At 46.5% G+C, this 24,085-nt stretch overlaps 2 protein-coding genes across 3 annotated transcripts in view; one reads left to right on the top strand and one right to left on the bottom strand.

Moving 5' to 3' along the window:
- BMP2 (bone morphogenetic protein 2) overlaps positions 1 to 24,085 on the bottom strand; it is a 221,942-nt gene that overhangs the window by 182,082 nt on the left and 15,775 nt on the right. The gene's annotated exons all lie outside the window — the stretch shown is intronic.
- On the top strand, positions 2,270 to 19,819 carry FERMT1 (fermitin family member 1). The gene is made up of 15 exons (XM_032681639.1): positions 2,270 to 2,366; positions 5,699 to 5,872; positions 6,927 to 7,160; positions 8,591 to 8,737; positions 9,250 to 9,463; positions 10,196 to 10,298; positions 11,436 to 11,543; positions 12,419 to 12,550; positions 12,679 to 12,728; positions 14,317 to 14,441; positions 14,592 to 14,698; positions 15,303 to 15,518; positions 16,137 to 16,261; positions 17,912 to 18,053; positions 19,216 to 19,819. The coding sequence occupies exons 2-15, from the start codon at positions 5,722 to 5,724 to the stop codon at positions 19,387 to 19,389; spliced, it is 2,028 nt and encodes a 675-aa protein (XP_032537530.1). The 5' UTR covers positions 2,270 to 2,366; positions 5,699 to 5,721; the 3' UTR covers positions 19,390 to 19,819.

The following is a 24,085-nucleotide window of genomic DNA, read 5'->3' as shown; positions in this document are numbered from 1 at the left end:
GACACTCCTGGAGAGCTTGACTCGTGACGGGTCAGTGCTGTCTGCTCTGCACTGAGGGACACCCTGACACATCAACCTCAAATCCCAGCTCAGATCTGCAACAGCAGCCTGAACTCTCCTGAACCAAGAGTAAGGCTGAGGGGGTTATTTATTGTTCCTCTTAACCCAAGTACCACTTACAGGACTTAGACTGGGAGCTGAATTTTCCCAAAGCTTCAGCTATTTGGACCATGGCTACTGACTTCATCCACCAGCAGCACAGCCAAGGGATACCAAAAGATAAAGTGTTGCCACCTCTCACTTTGGACATTTATCAGAGAGCATATTTTTAAGATCCCCTGTGGTGCAGATCAGCTTTTCTCAACAGCTTTGTCAGTGCTGCCTGGTGCTCCTGCCAGGGTTTGCATTGATTGATTTGTTTGTCACTAATTGCAGGGATATACAGATACACCCGTTACTTCTTCGCCTACAGCAAGTGAAAAATACTTTTATTTAGCACAACAGCAATCATCATTTGCCTGCCTCACGTGTCCCAAAGGCAGATTTCAGAAACCACACCACCAAATAGCACAAATTCTCCCCGAGAATTTCACCTCAAAGGCTCCGCTCAGAGCTCACCTTCTGCCCTCCAAACTCGGGGCACTCTCACGAGTAATTACTTGGAAAAGCTGACGTGAAGAAGTGTCTAAAGAGACTTGGGGGAAATGCAGCTCTTGCAACAAGTTGCTGCTGTTCCCCACCCCCCTGTGGGTCTGGTCTAGATCCGCTTTTGATGCGGCCTGAGCAGAAAAAGCTGCTCAGGGAGGAGGAGGAGGAAGTATTACATCTTCTACGTGGAGGATGTGAGGAGAATCTAAGTAAGGCAGGTTGGATAAGAACAGGAATTTGGAAAACAGAGGCATCCACGAGCTGAAGTGACCCCAACGCTACCTGGAGTTCAATACTGAGCTGCTTTTTTTCCTAAGTTCAGGTAAAATCATAACAGACACAGAGAGGCCTACCAAGAAAAGAGCTCTGCATCATGTCTCTGCTTAGGCTGAATAGAACACCAGGAAAAGCTTCTTAGTTTTGAATTCTAACCCCATAAGTGAGGGCTAGGGTGTAAAAGCAGCCACTAAAAGTAAAAGTAAAAGCTCATGTAGCCAGGAATAGCACACACCAGAATATTCTGGCCCAAGAACAACCTCTAAAGTTCCTCTAATTGCTTTGCCAACTACTGAAAGCAACCCAAACCTGAATTTTATATTATTCCATAGCTTTTTCCATCCAAAGTTAATTGCTCACCTGCATAGGTACCTGTATTTAAAAAATAATAACAAGCAGGTAGCTTACCAAACTGTTCTAGGAAGATCTAAAAAGCCATTGAGTCAAGACAGGGCCAAGGAGCAGCAAAAGCAGAGCTGCTCCACATGGAGGGATGAGCCTGGACTCAGGTGAGGATCAAACACCCACCTAGCCCTGGCTTAACTTAGGACTCCTGGAACTGGTCCCAGATGGGTCTGGTTGGGGTGATTAAAGGTCTTTCTGTGCCCTCAGGTGATGGAAAGCCCTGAAAGGCTTCATGAGCTCTCAAGTTTGTGCCTTTAGGGATGCCTGATGCTGACAAAACCTCGGTGCATGCACAGACAGCCTGAAGAGCTGAGCGTGATCAGAGCGGCTCAGTGACCGAGCCCAGGGGAGCAAATATGCTGCGATAGTATCTGTGGTTTGACAACTTCACATCTGCTTTGTTCTCATGAAAGTAACTATTTGTTGCCCGTGGCGTGTCAAAGATACATCCTTATATATCTCTGCGGTCTTTTCCCAGGGTATGGGTTTAGTCTGAAAGAATTTTTTCCATTATTTTCTCTGCTTCTCTTTCCTGTCGTTGTCTTGGTTTTGTTTTGCTGCTGTGCTTTACTAGACCCCCGAGCAAGTCAAAAGTCTAACGAAAGGTAGACTGCCTGTGGAAATCTGGCTCCTGGAGAAGCATTTGCCTGGTTTCTGCCGATTCGGCCCACTTTAATCCTGTGCCTCCTAACACAATTCCGCCTCCAAACACACCTTTTTTGTTCTTTGCCATTGCACTTCTATTCCTTGCCGTCGCACCTTTGGAACCGATTTTCTCAGGGTAGCCCCAAAACCTCCCCACAGCCGCAGCCTAAAAGCAGCACCCGGGGGTGCCTCGCTGGCCTCAGGGTCACCTTTGGGGTGCTGTCTCCGGGCGGGACGCGCTCCCACGGCGCGCGGGGCGGAGGGAAGGGGAAGGGGAAGGAGGGAGGAAGGGCCGCCTCCCGCGGGGGTGCCGCTCCTCCCCTCGCGTGTCAGAGGCAGGTGGCGGCGAAGGGCGCGGGAGGCGCGGGCAGCGCTGCCAGCGGGGCCGGCAGGTGAGGGAGCGCGGGCAGCGCTGCGGGAGCGCGGGCGATGCGGGAGCGGCCCCGGGGCATCACCTGCGGGCGGCCCTGCGCTGCACCCGCGGCGGGAGTGCCCGACCACCCGCGGTTATTTCTTCCTTTGCCGGCGCTTTTGGCCGCGGTTCGGCGCTCCGGGGCCCCAGCGGGCGCCTCCTCCGCGGCCGCCCGGCACTTCCTCAAAGCGGGCGCTGCCGCGGGCGCTGCTCCGCGGGACCCCCCGGGCGCCGCCGGCCCGAGGGATACTCCGGGAAACATCGTTTCGCCCCCCTCGAGCTTAACCCCGGCTGTTTAGCGCCTTGCTCGAGCACGGCTCGCATCCTCCTTCGCTCCCACGCACGGTTTGAAGTTTGGGGCTGTGCGTGCTGAGACCCGCGCAGAGCTCGGTCTGTCGAGCCATCGCTGCTCTTCGGTGGCTGGGTTGGGCAGAGCGCGCTGTAGGAATCCCGACCGGAGTCAGCAGTGCCCTGGAGACACGTTTCTGGCCTGTCTGATCTGCCCGTGCCAGGCCTTGCAGCTGAGCCCACGTGGAGCCCGGGAGCTGGGGCGCGTTCCCGAGCAGATCCAGGCTTGACCCGGAGGTTGTGGGACGTGGAGTCCCGGCAGTTTGGGTTCGGTTGGGTTTTCATGCTCAGGTGTTGGTTGCTTCGCTTGCGCCCATTTTCACGAGCGGGCTTTGTTTGTGCTGCGTGCTCCGGTAGATTTACTAGTGTTTGCCTTGCCTTATCTCCAAACTGAAACCTCCTGGATTGCAGAGGAAGTGGGGAAGAGAGCGGCTTTAGGGAATGATACAGTGCCAGGATTAGCTGCACCGAGGCCATGGATTTCCAACTCAGCCTGAAGAAGGAAAGGGTTTCACCCACCCCTTGGGCTGCTCGTTTTCAGCACAGGCATTTGTGTGCAGAATTAGACTGGGAAGCGAAACCAAATTTAAAAAGAAACGAAAAAAAGATCCAGATGAGCTCCCAAATGTTTTCGCTGGTACAAGAGGGCAGGTGAGACTGGTGCTTCTCCGTAACAGCACTGGTTTATGGTGGAACAAGGGTTTATGGTGGAACAAGTTCATCTGCCACATTCCACCCCACACACCTGAAATAAAATCACGTCGTTCTCATCCGTAGGCCGGCTGTGGGTTACTGTTGGAGTTGTTAGTGATGCGTAGGAGCTTGACTAGGGGCATCCTGATTTTTCTAAAGTCAGGAATGACAGCTGTTCTCTGCACCTTGCACTGCCCTTGTGCTGAAAGCCCTACCTGCATGGGAGACCCCTTGGGAACTGTGCCTTGGATGCTTCAGGAGAGTCCCAGCCCTTCCCTTCCACTCGGTCTAATGCATAACTAAGCTCCTAAATAAATCCATGTGGCACACAGCAGCACAAGTTCCAAATCCTCTATCCCAGAGGCAGGAAAGCCACAGGTTTTCCCAGTGTCCAACACAATGCCTTTATTTACCAAGGCAAGCCAAGCAAACTTCTTGGATAAGTATCAACCCTTGTTGGTTTAGTAACTGTTTGGTGAAAAGGTGTGGGCTGGCACATCCAAGATCCCGGCTAACAATAGTGCTTGTTCAGCGGTGTAAATTGGCCTCTTGGAGTCACACAGTTAGGAAGTTGCAGTTTTCTGACTTAGGGCTCTCTAAATGTCACTGCAATTTTAGAATTTCTGGGCAGGCTCACAGCTCTGTCCCAGTAGAACTCGTTGGTAAGGGGATTTCCCCCTGAAAGGATGGCCTTGAGCTGGACATTGCTTCATTTATGTTGTCATTCATTGAAGGGGGAATCCATCTAATCTTTAAAATCTTAATTTAATCTTTGAAATCTTTTGCCTTTATGTTTGACTGACTTTTCCTTATTAGTAGAATTTGTCATTACCAGCTCATTTCTATTCTCCCTTCGATACCAAGTTTTGTATCAGTAGTGTTGACACCAGGTATGACCTAAGCCCAAAGGAGCTGAAGGAACCACGTCCACAACACTGTGTTCTGAGCACAGATTTTAAGAGAACTTCACTGAAACAGATGACTTGGATTTACACTGTACTCCATAACACAAATTCTGCAGGAAACCTAATTAACAACTTATCAAATTTGATAAATAGGTGAATTTAATTTACCCTGTTTCTAACCTTTACATTATTGTAACCCAAGCTGGTCTGATCTTGTCCTGCAGCCAGTCCCAGAAAAGGTCATTCCTTCTCTCGCTCCTCACCTGTGCCAACCACCCTTGATTTTTCTGGGTTTGACTTAACTTTTAGGATAAAGGTTTTAAGTTACTGAATACTTGTGGTTTTTAAAAAACATCTACAACAGCCTGTTAACGCTGTTACATCCCCTCTGGCCTTGTTTGTAAACAGTTCCCCGTTGTTTTTGTGTTAAAAGCAGCCTGTGTGGGGCACCTTCAGCTGTGTCTGTGACCTGGGTTCTCCTGTGTTGCTGAAAATCTGCAATAAATGGAAGTCAGTGACTTTAGTGCCTAAGCCTCAGCTGCAAAGCCTTGTTTCAGGTCAGAGAGCTGATGTGGTATCTTCTCTCGCTGGTTAAATGTCACAGACCCTGCCTGCAGCATCAGTCACCTTGTACCTACACGCTCTTTCTTCAGGAATTGGAACTCAGCTGATGATAACCAAAGCTTCTACTTGGAGCATCTTCTCTGCTTTGGCTTGGCACCATTATTGTTTACCTGTCTTGGCTGGAGCCTGGTGGGATCCCAGACAATTCCCCCTGCTGAGACAGGACACGTCCCTGTGCGAGGCAGCAGGAACTGCAGTTCTGTGCCTGGATATTGCTGGCAGAGAGCCACTAAGGTTTATTGTCTCCCCTCTCACCTACCCAAATAGGTAAAACTACGCCCTGGATTTGGTCCCATGGGCCCAAGCTGGCAGAACTGCAAGTGTAAACTTTGATTTGCAGTGAAAATTACAGCTCTGAGTGCACAAGTCAACGAAATTCCTTCGCTCACTGGACAGATTGCCAAAACAGATCCCACCCACAACTGCAGGCTTTGGTGTCCAGGCTGGCAGATTAGCCCTGGATGGTGGTAAAACCCGGGTGAAACTGGGCCATCTCTCCCCATCTGGAGGCAACTGAGTTGGGGGAGAGGTGAAATCAAAATAAAAACAAAAAAACCCCCACATTGCTATCTTGCAACAGCAATCACCAGAGCAGAGTCTAGTTCAGAGGTAACAAGATAACACCTCTGAAGTTCCAGCCAAGGCCGCTGCGAAGTCTTGGCAGTGTGGAATTGTGTTGAGACTGTGGAGAAATGCATTTGTTTGGGAGAGTGGAGGAAAAACATCCTGTTTGTTTTTGCAGAGCTCACACAGACCTTTTCCAACATGAGTTCCTCAACTGACTATGGGTCTCACACCTGGGAGCTCTTGCTGACAGTTGACCATCAACATGAAGGCGTAGAAAAGGAATTTTTACTACAGGTCACAGGGGACCTTCACATTGGAGGACTGATGCTGAAATTAGTAGAAAAAATGAGTGAGTAAAGACCTGTTTCATTTACACAGTGTTATCCAAGTAATAAGTGCAGCTTTCCCTCTACAAAGAGAGGCTGCTGCAGGTTTTGAAACGGCGCTGCCTTCGCTTGTGCCACGGCACAGAGCGTGGAGATGCTCAGACTCGGGGTTTTATGTGGTCAGGACCCCTCCCTGTCTGTGGCCAAAGCCCCTGTGCTACCACAGTGCAAACAAAACTTTGGGTTTGCCCTTCCAGTTCGACAAAAATAATCAGAGCAGGCTGACTATTCAACTCCCTTCCCAGACAGATGTTATAGGTGGGCAGTTTGGGGGGCTGATACCTCATTTATCTACCTGTGGCAGTCAAAGAGACAGGATGAGTTGTCAAAAGGCACTTCAGAAGTTACTGTTTCCTGTGCTTTTGGGGCATCCCAGATAAAATCTGAGCCACATTATCCATTGCACACATTCAGGAGGGAACAGCTGAGACTGACCAAGTCAAGGTTAAGAAATGGAAAGTAAAATACCCTGTGTACAGTCACAGCAAGTGAGCACAGGTGGAAAACACTTCTGTCACCCTCTGCACACTTACACACACGACTGAGCCGGAAACCGATGCAGTCGGAGTTTCCACAGGGTCAGAAGGCTAATTTTTCACAGTATTTTTTTCACTAGTACTCAACTAGTGTGAAAAGCTTTCAGTATTAATATTTAAAGCAAATTTGAGTCACAGTTTTGACCAGGGAACTCCGCCATAGGCCAGGGCTCTGCTGTGTTAGAGACACGCTGAGGAACAGCCTCTGTGTGGCAGAGACAATGAGGAGGAACGAGGAATGATGGAAAAGATGGGAACAGCTCAACCAAGACCACACAGAAACTTTACCTGCTGCTACACATTGACAAAGTTAGTTCCCAGTGGCTGCCACAAGTGTTCAGCAAATGGGGTTCAGACCTCAGGAGCTGTGGTTGCTGCTTGATGTAAATAAATATTCCTGTTTGCAGAGAACTGTTTCCAAACCGAGTTTTTTTGCATGTTTGCTCCACAGTTCATTAACAACCATGTTGTGTTTTCCTAGATATATCACAAGACTGGTCAGACTATGCTTTTTGGTGGGAGCAAAAGAAGTGCTGGCTTCTGAAAACCCACTGGACACTGGACAAGTGCGGGGTGCAGGCAGATGCCAAGCTGTTCTTCACCCCCCAGCACAAAATGCTGCGGCTCCGCCTGCCAAACATGAAGACGGTGAGGCTCAAAGTCAGCTTCTCTACCATGGTGTTCAGAGCTGTCAGTGACATCTGCAAAATTCTCAGTAAGTAAAGATAAACCCCCTCTGGCAACTAAGTTGGAGTGTTTCATTGGGTGACTCTGTTTTGGTGTGAAGTCCTTCCTCACAAAACCGTTGAGCTCAAGGAGAAATTTGAGACAGATTTTTTGGTTTTTAGTGTGCAGTGCATGTCAGTGGTTCTCAGCCTCTGTGAGAACTGATGCACACACTGTCAGAAATGTGTCCCATGAGCTGCAGGAGGACTAGATAGTCAAGGTCCTGTTGGTGGTTTCATAGGAATCTTGATCCTCCTGGAGCAGGACTTGGTCCTGATTATTCCGTGCCATTGACTGAGAGCTGGAGCTTATCAGTGTCCTCCACCAGCCTTCACCACAGCCATTTTATGGTGTCAGCTGATTTATCACCTATTTTTACTCAGCATAGTGGTTATATATTCACTTCAGAAGCAGCATGTTTTGAATGTTCAAAACTTTTATATGCCCAAACCTGTTCAGATCAGGGCATATTTAATGACCCCACACCAGCCTACGAATGTCTCACAGCACTGAGGCTCCAAGTCCCTCTTTCCAATAATGGAGCACCTCCAAGTGGAGATGAGGTTTTGGGGAATGCCAGAGATGTGCCTGTGCTCAACAGGGAATAATTTGAGTCTGCAAACCATCTTCAGAATCCCTTAGCTTTAGGGTAAAATGGGGATTAAAATCCTCGTTTTAATTTAGGTCTTCAGAGCTCAGCCCAGTAACACCCTCATTTTCAGAAGGAATTTACTGCCTCATGTTGACCACAAGGCAGCTTCCAATTCCACCTCCTGGCAATGGACTGTGAAAGGTGTAGCCTGTCTTTATTATACTTAACAGCTCTGCTATAACGATGCCATAATTATACACCTGGCATTTGGCCAAATTAAATATTTCTCCCAGACTGAGTCGGTGCAGGAATGCTGTAACTTTCCTCAGGAGTGAATACTGTCAAAAAAGAAAAAAAACAACCCTTTGTTTACCCCAAGGTAAAAGTGTTTCTCAGAAGTGAAGTGCCAGGTTTGCAGCTGAAAATACCTGTCTGAATGAGCAGTGCATCAGGGAACAGTGGACAGCCCAGACAGAAACTACTGTGAGAAATAGTGAATAATAAAAGGCATGAGCTTCAAACACAGTGGTTCTTGCTTATTGATAATTCAGATATTCATAACTTCAGATATTATGCCCAAAGGTGACTGCAGAGCCACAAGGGAGAAAGAGTTTTCCTGGTGCTCTAAAATGCAGTTACACTTCCCACAAAAGCAGGCTTAAATCCTGTCAAAACTCCCTCTCACAGCCCAAAGCCTTGTTACAGAATTACTGGATTTTCCACGGCTACTGCTTTCAACCTGCTAAAAATAAAGTTCAGATTGCAACATGGAGCTTCCTGAATCTGCTAAGTCTCATCTTGCTTCACTTCCCAAACTGCCCTTGCAGATATCAGACGCTCAGAAGAACTCTCTCTGCTGAAGCAATCAGGAGACACACTCAAAAAGAAAAAGAAAAAGGACAAGAACAGCAAAGAACCAGTCACAGAAGATATTTTAAACCTGTGCAACTCCCCAGCAAGTTCTGGATTACCAGGTAATGAGGAGTCAATATGATTTTATTCTTCTGAGTGAAAGTCAAAAAGAGGAAGGGACTCTTTGTTGTGCAATTAAACCCAGGGAGACCTGTTTATGTAGGATGGTAGTCACAGACACAGAGCCTGAAATCAGTGGCTTCAGGAAATCTTCAATATATCGATATTTTCCTGTTGTTCCTACAAATGTTTTCCTTTCCACTGATATGAGAAAGGCCATACCAGCAAACAGGTGATCAGCTGTGGCCCTGCACACAAATATTCATGGAATTTGGCAACCTGCAAGGAAAATGAGAAATAAAGGCTTGAAAGTGTGTGTTTCCCGTGTCCAGCACAACTGAGATATCTCACAGAGCACTTCTGTCCCTGAGGTCACCTCACCTGGGAGAGGACAAGGCCAGGTGGAAACAGCAGAGACAGGAGACTGCCTTGAAAGAAAAGGGGTTTTTATGATGGCAAGTGGTAGACAAGACCAGTTTTCCCTGGAATAACGTGTTACACTCTTAACTTGCAGCAAATCCAGGATTGTATAGTAAAACCATGACACCCATTTATGATCCTGTCAGTGGGTCACCAGCTTCTTCCACAATCACCTGGTTCAGTGACAGCCCCTTGACTGAGCAGAACTGCAACGTCCTGGCCCTCAGTTATCCCAACTGTTCCCCAGAAATGCTGGCAGAGATGTACCAGCCACGGAGCTTGGCTGACAAAGCCAAGCTTAATGCAGGGTAAGGTGCCTCTCTTTGAGATCCTTTGCTTTGAAAATGGTCAATGGTGTCATTGTCAGTTTGGATTGCAAACTCCCAAGGCTTTCAATGGGAATGGGCACGTGGATAAATTCAGTAATTTTGCACCACAAGTAGGTGATTAAGTGAGTTCTGCACAAGCAAACGTTGCTTTTTGTCCACCACAGAGAGTACAGAGCACTCAGGGCTCTCATGGTGTGAGAGGATTGTCCCTCTAGCACTAAAATATGGATTGTCAGTCATCTGTGGGGCATTTAACAGTGACTTGGATATTTTCATTGTATTTCACTGGATGACAGAAGGAGCTGGAATTATAAACCAGCAAATACTGGAATCAAAATGGGAATTCAAAATATTGCAGGCAGATTCTTCCCCTTGTTTAACTGAAACTCCCGTTTTTGGGAATGAAGAAGAAAGAATCTTACAGGCACTGGTCACCCCACAACAAGTCACTGCTTAGTTCCTGGCATCTACTCCTCATGTTTTGAGTAGTGCTGGAGAAAAAAAATGAGGAAGATTGTAGGTATTGTGTTTATACAAGGAAAGTTGGAAATCCCTATGAACATTCCACCTTCTTGAATTATCTGACTTTTCCCTGGACTTGCAGGAATTAGAGCTGTTTGTTCCCTCTTTTGTTTCACGATTGCATTGGAGCTCTGCATGTGTTGGGGTTTTTCCTGTGCAGATGAATCTGTGGGTTGTTTTCTTCCCCAGCTGGCTGGATTCCTCTCGATCCCTCATGGAACAAGGCGTTCTGGAGGAGGATCAGCTTCTTCTGCGCTTTAAATATTACACTTTCTTTGATTTGAATCCGAAAGTAAGAGCTTTGTTTTTATTGCTGTTCATTGTTTGCTTGCTTTCATGTCAAGGAGCTACATAATAAAAAAGAATGTAGATATATATAGGATTTTAGCTAGGATTTGTTACAGGCCCTTCAGAAGTCAAATCCAATTTCTTCCCCTCAGCTACAGCTGCACTTTTACCCTCTGGACACCGTTCTTAAGATCTTAAGTATAAAGATGAGAGCTCTGAAGAGCTCCAGAAACAGTATCCATATTTCCAGAGGGGCTGGTTTACTTTCTCTCTCTCTTTTGACATGAAAAAATTAAGGGGAAAACTAGACCTAAATGATGCAATGGTATAAGCCCTGCTTTTGAAAATGAACTTAAAAATGACATTTCTGTTCTAGTCTCCTCACTGAATTTCACAGCTTTTCTGGGCTGAACCCCTCAGAAGTGATCAGGACACTTTCCAGTTCATGGTTTGGGGTGAAATGTCACCCCTACTGAAATTTGTCTCAAACTCAGCAACCCAAACATTTCTTTGTCCCAGCCAGCCACGGAGCCACAGCCCAAAAATACTTCAGGCAGCTGAATATCTCCCCTCTGCTGGAAGAGGTCATGCCCCAAAGGTTTACCCTCCCAGCACCTACATCTCACCAGCTCTGGGGCTGAATATTTCTGAGTCACTCCAGCTTATTAACCACGTAGATAATAAGAAAAAAATCACTGTCCAAAAAAGGGATGGTGAATTAAGGCAGATCTGACTAACATGAAGCTGCTGCAAAGGCAGAACCGGAACTGAAAGAGCCAAGAGCAAAGAGGGGAAGTGAGGGACAAGGGTTCCGCGTGTCACCCTCGTACCAGCCCTGTCACGCTGCTGGCACTCCCACAGTGTGGTTTCACAGTTCTGCTACACCACTCCAGGGCCTGCTGCCTCAAAAGGGGGTGTCTTAATCTCCCCTTCTGCCTCAGCCAAGGGCTCCTGGTGCATTTTCTGTTGGCTCAGCAAGTCACCGTGCCCCAGGCACACAAGCTGGTACAGGAGAAGGGAACAAGGCAGAGGTGGGAGGAGGAAGGAAACAACGGTTGTGGTTCAGCCCCATGTTAGATCAGCTGATTATGAATCTGTACCTGGGTCATTAATGGCCAGTGTTGTTCTTTTTTTGCTGCAGTATGATGCAGTGAGAATCAACCAGCTCTACGAGCAGGCCCGCTGGGCCATCCTGCTGGAGGAGATCGACTGCACGGAGGAGGAAATGCTGATCTTCGCTGCCATACAGGCACGTACTTGATCCAAGTGGCAAAACCTGTTTCCTCAGGAGGCAGGCACAAGCTAGGACAGGACCAGGATAGAGCCCAGCAGCTCTGCTTGGATTGGGGTCTGCTCTTTGGGTGAGAAACTATAAGCAGCATCCAGCAGCTAAACCAACCCAAGTCAGGAGCAGCAGTGACACCGTTATTCAAACGGGCACATACCAGTATGGAACCACTTACTAACATTGTCTAGAGCAAACCACACCCAGGATGCCACTTTGGTATCAGATGTCAGAAGATTAGTATGAAGTGTTGCTACCATCCTTTCACCTCTCCTTCCTGAACGTTTCTGTAATACACATGTTCAGAACAGACAGAGAAAAGGCTGCAGTACAATATGAAGGGAAGGGCACTGTGGAGCACACGGAAATTTAACATGAGCGAGCACGGCTCAGGCCCTGACCGTGGGGAATAAGGCACGAATGTTTGGTGATAATAAATTCCTTCCTTTCAAATGTAAATGGAGCTGCCAAAAATTCACAGCCCTGCCGCTGCAGAACACCAGGGAACTTTGCTCCGAGTTTCCACCGGGTATGGGTGGCGCTTAAAGCTTGCGGTTCCAAGGATGCAAATGTAGCATCTTGTCCACCTCCCAGAACAGGGACAATTATAACAGTGAAGGGATGCAAACACTGGCAATTAAAATACAAAACTGTTATCAGCCATTGCACTGGAGAGCATAATGGACATCCCTGTTTCCTTGGGAAAAAACCCTGGTTCTGTGCTGCAGAACTCCACACAGTTGTCCAAGACCCAGAAGGCCAAATGGTCCTTCTCGTGTGCTGTGATTTTGTGTTGCTAATTGATACACTGACTGTTGTTTACTGATGTTTTATTGCAGTATCATGTCAGCAAGTTGTCATTATCGTCAGAGGCACAAGATTCCACCTGTGAATCGGAAGTAGATGAAGTAGAAGCTGCACTTTCTAACCTGGAAGTGACACTGGAAGGTGGAAGCACAAGTAACATTTTGGTAGGTCCTTTGGGATCCTGGAATGGCTGTCACGGTGTCAGAGGTGTTGGCTCTGATGATCCCACCCAGTTCTTGGGTTTTCTAACAGAGTGCATTGTACTAAAGTTATTCCTAATTGTTCCCAATAGGAGGACATCACAGACATCCCAAAACTTGCTGATAATCTCAGGCTAGTTAGGTGAGTTGTTAATTTAATAACAAACCAGGCAAAACCTTAAGCTGAATAAAACAGGCTTAACCTTACAAGAGATCTCCTGAGTTTTTCACTCTGATCTAACAGCAGATCCTACAGTTATAAGTTAACATATACCCCTAATATATCCTAATACCATCCTCTTCCAATCTTTCTCTTGCTTCTTCTGGCAAATCTTTCCAGCTTTTGGGGTGCTGGGGTAACTAAACTTGTACTTATTAAAAGATCACGCTCATCACTCGTCTCTAAACAAAACTCTACAGTTCTATTTTTGATCCCATTTTACTGGTTTTTGCCAATGAAAAACTAGAAGAAACTCGCAGTTCTCCCTGAGGAGAATTTCTGAAGGCAACCTTGGGGAATGTATTTTTTGAACAAAAGAAATAACCAAATGACCCCTTTTCTAACCCAACACAGAGGCTGTTTTTTCTAATATCAAAATGAGTTTCTGTGATCCCGCTATAATATCTTGATTTATGGGTGATCTAAACGACTGCAGAGACCTCAAGTCTGCAGTGCCCTTTATCAGAAAACACTCTTTGTGTTTCAGAAAGATAAATTTTCCTGTTGCACGAATATTTATCAGATTCATTCCGTGGACAGATGGTGTTTAGTAGTCAGGGAACTGAAAACTGCACCTGAAAAATGGTAACTGTTGTTGACTGTTCAGAATTGTTAATTATTAATTTCCAATTAGGAATTTTATTTGACATTCAGATTATTCAGGTGCCTTCAGAAGAAAGGGAATTCAAGCTTTTAACAATGGATTGTTTGTTTTCCCCCAGCAGTGGAGCTTTGCTTTTAAAAGAGGTTTTTAAAAGAGTTTGCTTTTAAAAGCATTCAGTTGTTATTTTTCATCAGGAAAAAGTTCCTGTGTTCTTGATAAATCACTTACTAAACCTAAGACATTGTAGAAGCTAAGTAAGGTGTAAAATGTTTCTTTAAAGGAACAACAACATTTTGCTCCTGTAATTATTTGCTTAATGATAAAAATGCAAAGCTCTGCAAGTCCTACTGCTTTAGTATTCATATGCTGGACTTTTAGTCCTATTTATTCTCAGCCTGCACCACATTAGCACAACAGTAAATGATGCTTCAGGTGGGTGACAATATTGTGGAGAAATACAATATTTTTTTCAAAAAGCAGTTTTCAGCTTTTTTTCACCATTTTCTAGCAAGGATTCTAAACTAGGATTTTTAGAAAGGGTCTGGAGAAGGCAAGAGTGTGTATAATAAATCACCTTTCCAGACAGCTCTATATTCTTTGTACCATCATCTTAGATTTAAAGGGAAGGAAGGACTGGAATAGTTGTTTTTCTTTTTTCTTCCTTTTAACTTCATTGTTGGCCTTTGTCACTACTTGTGAAGTGTTTCTCTAATAAATAGAGCTAACACCTCTGGTTTTCTCTCCTGAAGTGCTGCAGAACCTTCATAATTAGTGAAGGAATAGAATTTTGTTGTGTTAGACAATTAGATATTCAGATTAAGTTTCAGATCCACCAGAATATTTGTGAGTGACTTGGCAGTTTGTCCATTTTGATAGGAACCAGTGTGATTCCTTTGTTTCCTGTAGGCCCAGGAAGCTCTCACTCAAAGCTATCAAGTCATACTGGTTTATCTTCAGAGACACTTCAATATCTTATTTTAAAAACAAGGAATCTGCACAGGGAGAGCCCATTGAGAAGCTAAACCTAAAAGGTAGGAATTTTCCTTTCTTTCCTAAGTCCTCTGATCTCAAAGGAAAACATCTTTAGTATTAAATCTAGTCCTTTAGTACTAAATCAGTAATTAAAATTAGTGATACAGGAATGAAACCAACTCATTTCCTTCTGATTCTCTGTGATCCAGGATGTGAAGTTGTACCAGATGTAAATGTTGCAGCGAAGAAGTTTGGAATCAAGTTGCTAATTCCTGTTGCTGATGGCATGAATGAAGTGTATTTGAGATGTGATAACGTGAGTAACAAGACAAGGGGAAGTTTCTATTCCAGATTTATGGCAGATTGTCTAGAAGACCTGTTGTCCTGTCCTAGAATTTGTAGAGAAAAATAAGAATGCTGCAGAGAGTTTATTATCTAGACCTTTGGTAAAATTTAAGAATGATGTGGTGGCCTAATAAATACATGATGGTTATGGGGATAAAAGGACAATAACCCTGTGTGTATCATTTTCCAGTGATAGCATTTTATCATCACTGTTTTCACCAGTTTCCAAGTAAGGCTGGTAGAAATTAAAAAAAGAACAAACTATCAAAAAAATAAAAGGAGATTCCAGTATTTTGTTGTGATGTTTTCAGAGGGCTGAGGTTTGGATTTTGTTCTGTTCTTTCCTGGATTAGAACTGTCCCCATTCAGATGAGGGCAAAGTGACAAGGATCTCACACGAGTTTTCAGTTTTATTTCGTTTGCATTAAAATGCTTCAAACCGAATGGTGTAAACCCATTCCTTGGGTGACAACCAGTCACGTGATCAAATTCCCCAGGGGATCTATTCCAAAGTACTGGATTCCCTTGAAGGTGTAAAGCCTAACAGTGTCCAACCGTGCCCTGTGCCGCTGCAGGAGGATCAATACGCTCGGTGGATGGCTGCTTGTGTCCTGGCCTCCAAAGGCAGGACCATGGCTGACAGCTCCTACCAGCCCGAGGTGCAGAAGATCCTGTCATTCCTGCAGATGAAGAACATGTCTGCCCAGGCCACCTCTGACCCCGAGAGCGTGGATATGAAGCCGGAATGCTTCGTCTCGCTGCGTTACACCAAGAAATACAAGTCCAAGCAGGTATCCCGAGGTGGCTCTGGCTGGGGGTGGGTGGTTCCAGGGGTTGCTGAGGGGTGAGGCTGGAACCAAGCAGCATTTGGAAGCTGTACAGTAGGATCACCTGCAGTACTCGTTTGTCCCTTTGTAAGAGGACTTTCTTTAAAGTGAACACAGGGACAGGTGTCTCAGCACTTCTCCTACATCCCCATCCCTGCCTGAGTCATCCCTGCTCCTGATACACTGTCCCTGAAAGTCTCTTCAGAGAAAGAAGGGAAGGTTTTAAGGACAGGAGGTTACTCTGCATCTGGAACAGCAGGGTCTCCCTGTCCACTTGGCCTGGGTGCCTCTCCTTCCTCTCCACCTAATTCCTTGTCCACTGCTTTTGCTGCGGAAGAGCTCAGCCTACCCATCCCGAGGGGAGTCTCCAGAGCAGTGTATGGAGCCAGTGCTGCACAAACCCAGCCCCCAGCCCCTGGTGCCCTGTTCTGTCCTGCCCTTGGTGCTCAGGGTCTGTCCCCAGGTGCCCTCTGTGGTGCCTCTGCACGAGCTGTCTCAGCTGACGGTGTTTGATTCAGTGGAAGCAACGGGATTTTTGTTCTCCGCTCGACTGAAACCTCTCTCCCTTCCCGTGTTTCCCAGCTGACTGCTCGCATTCTGGAAGCCCACCAGAACATATCCCAGATGTCCCTGGTGGAGGCCAAGCTGCGTTTTATCCAGGCATGGCAGTCCCTGCCCGAGTTTGGCTTATCCTACTACGTCGTAAGGTAATCGCATCCCACAGCTGTGCCAAGCTGCCACAACGTGTTCATTACACTTGCCTTCATACAGACCTGTGGGGTTTTGCCTGGACTACAATACCTCTAGGATTAAACCCTTATGGACATCACTAAATTTCATTAGTTATTATTCATTAAAATCACTTACTGACTCACTAAAATGTAAAACATGCACATCTCTCCGGTGTGCTCAGGTTTGCAGTATGTGTTCACTCTGACCTTTGCTCACTGGAATATGATAAAACACTGATTTCTTTGGCATTTCATTAAGAAAGCAGCAAATGCTCCCTTTTTTAGGTTGATCCAGAAGAGCAGTGAGCACAAGAAAGGTCCTGTTGTGTCCACAGCAGCTTCCCTTGGACACAGCAGGGTTCTGACCCACAGTCTCTTCTCCTGACAAAACACCAGACAGCTGAAAAGTACGGACACAACCATCCTTGGAGGCACCTTCCTTAATCTGTTCCCAACACCTCTTCCAGGGCTAGTTGGGAATCATCTGTGGTATAAACTGAAGCAGCTGGGAGCTGTTCCCTGGCACAGAGGCCAGCTGGCACAGAACAGCCCACATCTGGACTGTTAAACTCTCTGAATTCCCAAAACCCAGTAGCCTTATGGGAACTACAAGACCACGTTGGTCCTTGGGTGTTCCAGTTTCTAAATTGTTCCTGGGAAGCATTGGAGAGTCAACTGGAGCCAGGGTTCTGCCTGATTTCCCTGGCCCTGGGAATTTTCACCCCGTGTGTCACCACTAATCCCCTTTAAACACACCAACACCTAAACTGTGTTTTGTAGCATAAGCAAAGCATCTTGTGGTGAATTTATCTCAGTGTGGTGTCAAGTAAAGCACAAATTGTGTCCAGGTCACATTCTTTCCCTAAAGTCCGGTACATTTAAGGAGAGAAAGTTCACAAACAGGATCTAAAATGCTGAAAATACTAAGAGCAGACAGGTGAGATCTCTTCCAGCTTTCATCAGGAAGGTGGTTTCTTTACCAGAGAGATCTTTTCCCACCTATTCCCAACTCAAAAATTTCTGCCCCCAAAGGTTCTGATACTTTTATGTTTATTTTTCATCTCTAATCAGAAGAAAATTGAAATGTTAAAATGTCTCAATATTTTTGCCATGTTATTTATACCCAGAAATATGTATATATTGCCAACAGTTGTTTTGATAACTTAATGGTCATATATAAAATGTAAAAATGGTGATATATAAAATACTAAATTTATTTTGATTATATGATTTAGGTTAATGTAACTAGAAGACCATGTTTCAACATTAGAGAAAGGAAGGAATGAAAATTATCATTGGCATTTTTTTCCAGTAAAAATAAAATGAAAATTCATGCATTTAGGAAGAACAGTATGTTTTTAGCAGGAAACAATGAATTAGAAAAGATTTCAGGCAGATCTACCTGCCTGATTATTTTCCATCTCACACCATGGTTCACCAGCCTACACTTTTGCTTTGTAACCAATCCTGTTCTAAAGAAGGGTCCATGCTCTCCTCGATCCCAGACTGTTGTGACTTTTCCCATGTTTTTGCACTGTCAGGGGAGAGCAGGTGAAATGTTTCCCTAGACAGAAATCATTGCCAACCAGATCTGCTCAAAGGTTTTGTTGGGTTTTTTTTTCCCAGGTTTAAAGGAAGCAAAAAGGATGATGTGCTCGGGGTGTCCTACAACAGGCTGATCCGGATAGATATGGCCACGGGAGATCCTATCACAACATGGAGGTTCTCCAACATGAAGCAGTGGAATGTGAACTGGGAAATTCGCCAGGTAAAGCTGGAACAGCCCTGCCCTCGCTCCTTGCAGTTCAGACACACTGGAGGATGCTTTCAGAAAATATTTTCAAACCTCAGTGAAAAGATTTTGAACGTGTTGTGACGTGCTGTGTGATGAGCTGTCTGGAGTTTTCCTGAAGGAGCCTGTAGTTAAAAAGTCAGAAACTAAAAGATCGTCAGTTTAAAAGGTTCCTACCGAGTTTATTCCTTACGAGTCGCCCTTGGTTTTGATGGGACGAAATACAGAGACTCCAAGGTGAATCCCAACATGTGACATTCACTGCTGTCAGTAAAAATCTCATTGGAACTCTGTGCAGTCCAGCTCATGCATCATCCTCTGAACTGTAGGGATTCAGTCTCTGTTACAGACTGAGGATAACAGGATTTGTCTTTCAAATCCCAAACTGAGATTGCAAGGCCACAGTGTGAGCAACCCTGTCAATATGTGGTCCCTGATTTTGGGTTTCAAAGCTTGAAGCCAACTCTGTAAATTGTAGATTTGTGGGGTGGAACTGGTATGACCTGAGGCAAATCGAAGCACCTTGGAAACTGTTCCTGCTTACAGAGTTTTCCACATCCATCTGTTGGAACCAGGAGAGATCAGATATGCTCCCTGTTGCTCTCCTGAAGGACTCCCTGTGCCAGAGCCTGTCATTCTGGTACATTTGCTGGGTTTCCTTTAAATCCCTCTCAAAAAAAGGCAGGAACCACAGTTAGCAACTAAGCTCAGTTTGCTGCATTTTAGAACTAACAGGAGCTGGAAACCAAAACCTGGAGTGCAAAGGCAGATTTAGGGTCAGAATGTAACAGAGGCCAGATTAAACATTGTTGGTGAAGTGCACAGAGTCGGGAGTCCCACTCCTGCTCTTCCCAGTGTTCACTTCATATGCCACTGGAAAAAGAGTTAAAAGCACGATTTTGTCGCCTGCCTGAACAAGCAAAACTATTTTGACCACAAGAGGGCCCTGATACAGCAGAAAAGTAAGAAACAAGCGGCCAAACACCCTCAACGCGCAGCAGAACCAAGAAATCTTGGTTAGCAGAGGCAGGTACTGCTTCATCCCAGGATTTGTGATCCAGCTGTGCTCCCACACTTGCTCTTTCTTCCCAATCCAGCTTATCCCTGTGCCTGATTTTGCCATCCCTGTTTCCTTTAGGTTGCCATCGAGTTTGACCAGAATGTCTCCATCGCTTTCACCTGTCTGAGTGCAGACTGCAAAATCATCCATGAATATATTGGGGGCTACATCTTCTTGTCAACACGGTCCAAAGACCAGAATGAAACGCTGGATGAAGAGCTCTTCCATAAATTAACTGGAGGTCAGGAATGAGATGAAGTAAACTGTCTTCCCTCTGCCTGCTTCTCGTTATAGCTAAGAGCAGAGATTATGGAAAAATCTCTCTGATTGTTAACTGCTGGCTACTAATTATTGTACATGGCAATTAATCTTTGTAATATGACTGGGACTGTTTACAGTTTTTGTTAAATATTGAAGGTAAGGTCAGTGGATGCCATGTGGCAACTCCATCATCAGTACTTCAGAAAATTAAATCACCTTTGTTTTCCTTTTGTACAGCTTGATATTTTTAAATAAACAGTGTCTGGCCACTGGCATTTTTTTAATCTAGTATTTTTAATTGCAGCAATCTGTTTAAGCATCCAGGACATGTAACTTGAGGGTGTTGTACAGCAAATTTTCTCCGTTACAGCCACGCAACTCCCACTGCTAAAGTGGCTGTTGTTAAAGAGCCCGGCTTTTATCAGAACTAAAGCTGAATAAATACATAGTTTAAAGCTACATGACTTGCCTGACACTTGCCCTGAGAACACAAAGCATTCCATCAGTGTTCCACAGTCCTGCAGACTGAGCTATCGAAACTCATGTAGTGATTACTCCGTTGCTCAAAAATGTAGCACCCATGTCTACCTTCATCCACTGAAGTGGTTCCCTGGAAGCCAGAGAAGCTACAAAGGATTGATCTTGGAAAAACTGGATCCAAAACATCGATCTTTTGAGGAACTTTGTTAACTACCTAGCTGAAAAAAGTGAGTTTGGTACTATCTGAAATATTTTGCTTGTTAAAAAGGCCTCGGTGTGGGCCTTTCTATTTTCTGTCCCTGTTACTTTGTTTCACTGTGAAATCTCGCTGAACTCAACTTGCTCTTGTGTGAGGAGCTGGAATTCCTGTAGGAATGATTTTATGGGTGTTGTGCAGACTGCAAAGAGAGATTGATGCTCCAAGGGCTGGAGCACCTCTGCTCTGGAGACAGGCTAGGAGAGCTGGGGCTGTTCAGCCTGGAGAGGAAGAGGCTCTAGGGAGACCTTACAGCACCTTCCAGGGCCTAAAGGGGCTCCAAGACAGCTGGAGAGGGACTTTGGACAAGGGCCTGGAGTGATGGAACAAGGGGGAATGGCTTCACACTGAAATTCTTCCCTGTGAGGGTGGGGAGAAGCTGGCACAGGTTGCCCAGGGAAGTTGTGGTTGCCTCATCCCTGGAAGTGCTCAAGGCCAGGTTGGATGGAGGTCTGAGCAACCTGGTCTAGTGGAAGGTGTCCCTGCCCATGGCAGGGGGTTGGAACTGGATGAGCTTTAAGGTCCCTTCCAACCCAAAGCACTGTGATTCCAGCTCTGCCTGCTGGAAGGAGCCACATATGCCCACCAAGCTGAATGAAATTTGGTTCTACCCTACAACACACCGTGATCAGTGAAGGAAGGGCAGAGTGAAGCTGGGAGAATTCATGAAACTGCTGGACAAACCAAAACTGTTTTCACATATCTAAAGGAATACAACGAGCAGGTGTTGTCATATCAGCAAGAGATGCTGCAGAAATCACTGTGTGATTATAAACATCACTGGGACCAGAGAGCCCTGATTGTTAGGCCACGTCCTCTGCTTCTCTCCAGTCCCTGTCAATAGGCTGCAGTGGAATCACTCCCACACTGTGCCAGTTTAAACAAACTATAGCTTTATATTTAAAAAAACCAAAAAGAGTACAGCCTGCTTCCCAGCCATCTCTCTGACTTCCCTCTCCTCAGCACATTTTACACAGGCTGAGGGACCTCCAGTTTTCCTTCAGTAGAGGACTTACCCACTTCTCACTTGCTTGACACAGACCTAGTATTTTCCTCGTCCAAGTCCAAACACTGGCCATATTCAAGACCTGCCCAAGGGTTCCATGGGAGAGCTGAATGCTCATATTAGTTACAGCACCTCTTGCACAGCCTTCCACACTCAGCCTCCACTTAGGCTTTGCAGGCAGGATCCCGACCAAGCCTGCACAAATTGCTCTCTGAAAGCACAGCCCCCTGCTCGTCATTCCCAGAGCAGAGCTTGTTGCCCAGCTCTTACATGGAAGTCCTGGAGTTGCACCTCGCCTACGTGACCTGAACACAGGAATGCAGGGACATGGGGAAATCGGAATGTGATTCTCATTGTGAGAGTGTGTGGCTCCCTTCAGTGCTGAACAAGCACGTCCACTTGCAATCCAAGCTGTCCGGACTGGGATTTCGGAGAAACTATCAAATATTTCCATTTTCTTTCCTGCCCCTCCTTCAATCTTACCCCATGTGTCACTGCTGCTCTGCAAGGAGGCTCTGCCAGCTCATCCAGGCTGGCTGTCAGCCCTGTCCTTTGCCTTTTAGCTTTAAGGAATGATGCCCTGCTGCTGTCCTCTCTCTCTGTTTCTTTAGGTCATCAGCTGTCTTTTCTCCTCGCTCCACTCACCTTGCAAGGCTTTTCCATGAGAGGTAAGGAACACTGAGGAACAAAAATCTGGTTTTATCCAGCTGCTTTCAGTGCTGCATGTGACTGTAGCTCTGCTTCCTACAAGCAGCCCTTGGAGAGGTTGGAGTAGGAAGGCACAACCCAGGGCATCCTGCACCTCAGTAATTCCAGGCCGGATGACTTGAGGGGAGGCTGCACCAGCCCGCTCTGTCTGACACGTGCACCAGCCACAGCACCAAGTCATCTGTCATCCCACCCCTGGTGCACCAAGTCATCTGTCATCCCACCCTGTGTCATCCAGCACGTCCCGGCCACGCTCCAGACATTCCCCTTAATGCTCATCATCCTCCCTGATTCCTGCAACGACCCGATCAGACGTGGTTCATCCCACCTGATTTACACCCAGGGTTAAAGACCACAGGCTCGGGGGTCTGCAGGAGCCAAGTTACTCATCCCGCAGTGCCAGATGTGGGAGAGGTTTCCCAGAGTGAGCGAAAGCAGCGCAAGGGCGGCTGCCCCCGAAGTTGTGCAACACAGAGATGAAATCCAGGACAGGAATGTTGTTTAGATGAAAACAAAAACCTTCAGGAAAGTTATACCTCAGCTCAGCCACAGCCCTCTTCTGTACATCGTGCTTAGTTAAACCCAGATCAGGGTAAAACCCCACCGATGTCAGACGGCTGCTGTTTGCTCTTACTCACACCAAATTCCGCAGGGAATTTCACCGGAACGTGTGTTACTGCAGCAGAGACACACACCCATAGTTTTCTGAAACCTCAGGCTAAATAATCCTCTTCCTGCATTCTCTCCCTGTTCTCTGTAGGAAAATGTCTTGCTCCTGCTTGCTCCGTGGACAGACCTGCAAAACGTTTCTTTTGTTGGCTTTAAAATCCATTCTCCAGGCCTTTTCAAGGTATTTTCGTTCTTAACCATCATTTGGGCCGCGGCCAGCGAGAAACATTCACCTCTTAAACTTTACAGCCTGGTACCATCCTCGCCTTCTCCTGCTCTCCCCGAGCTCTGCTTATCTTGGTGTCACTGAGGAATGCAGGGCTCTGCCCGAGCATTCCTGCGGGCAGAGGGGCTTTGTGCAGCCTTGAATCACCCCCGGGGAGGGGGCGTCTGGTTCGGCTCCTTATGCATCACCCGCGTGAAAAGGCTGACAGAAACGCCTGCTTTTACTAAACACGCCCTCAGGTTGCCGCTGAAACTCTTAGAAAAGCAGAAAAAAACGGAGTGGAATAAAAGGTGATGTGAGAACAGGCCGAAGTGGCCCACGGAGGGGAAATCTCTGCCTGCTGCTACCAGATATTTGAAAGAAACTGGTGAGAGAGCGCTGCTGCCTGCCCTGGGAGACCTTCACCAGTACCTGGGCAGCTGCTTGAGATACAGCACCATATTCCAGATGATGAGAGTTTGCTGGGAAGATACAACACCTGCTGCAAAAACTGAGCATCCAAAAAGCAGAAACAAGGCCGGAAAATAAAAGTAACCAAAGCTCCTTTTCCAAGGGTGCTCTGCCTCTTGCAACAGGTTCTCTGTATCACTCAGAAATCAAGCGCCCCTGGGCAAACAAAGCCTCCACCTCCACCGAAATGAGCGGCTGCTTTCCCAGTCTGACAGTCTGCTTGCCTCCAAAATAAAGTCAGTAAGGTTGAACTCATTAAACTTAAGGCAGGTTTTGGCTCCCCGGGTCTCCTGGAGGGTTTTCTTTAAGATGTTAAAAGCAGTAAGATAACCAATAACCCTAAAATAACCACTGAAAATTCGTTGTCTGTAAATACCGAGCCAAAGGCAGCAAACACAACACCGGCACTTCATAGCCCAGGGCAAAGCCAGGCCACCTCCCTGCGTTCCAGCTTCCCAAAGAGGAGCCGTGCAGCAGGTCTGGGAAGCCACAGGGAAGGCAGGAGCTGGACTTTCCTCCTCTTATAGCAAATTCTTCAGATTTTTTTAACCTGCCCCACCGTGCCCTTTGAACCCCGGCAGTGCAGATCCCTGAGGTACCTGCCGTGGTGCACGTGCCGGGCCTGCACTGCCCTGCTCCCAGTCCTGCCCCTCCGGGGTTAATATGGGATTAGCCCCTCATCTAGGAAACTATTTGTCCTGCCCTGGAGCCATTCCACGGGGGAACAATATGTACATCTCTCCAAGGGAAGGGCAATGGCTCCAGGGAGTCCTACTGAAAGGCCCTATCTCGCTCTGGGGATGTTCTGGTGCTTTTCAAGGCTCTCTCCCCACGCAGATAATGAACCACACGGTCCATAGATAAGCTCTGAGTACATGTGCACAGGGCAGAC

This window comes from Chiroxiphia lanceolata, chromosome 3 (genome assembly GCF_009829145.1).
Source record: "Chiroxiphia lanceolata isolate bChiLan1 chromosome 3, bChiLan1.pri, whole genome shotgun sequence".
NCBI classification, from domain to species: Eukaryota; Metazoa; Chordata; class Aves; order Passeriformes; family Pipridae; genus Chiroxiphia; species Chiroxiphia lanceolata.
Note: the sequence above shows the minus strand (reverse complement) of the source record. Positions and strands in the feature narration are given on the sequence as shown.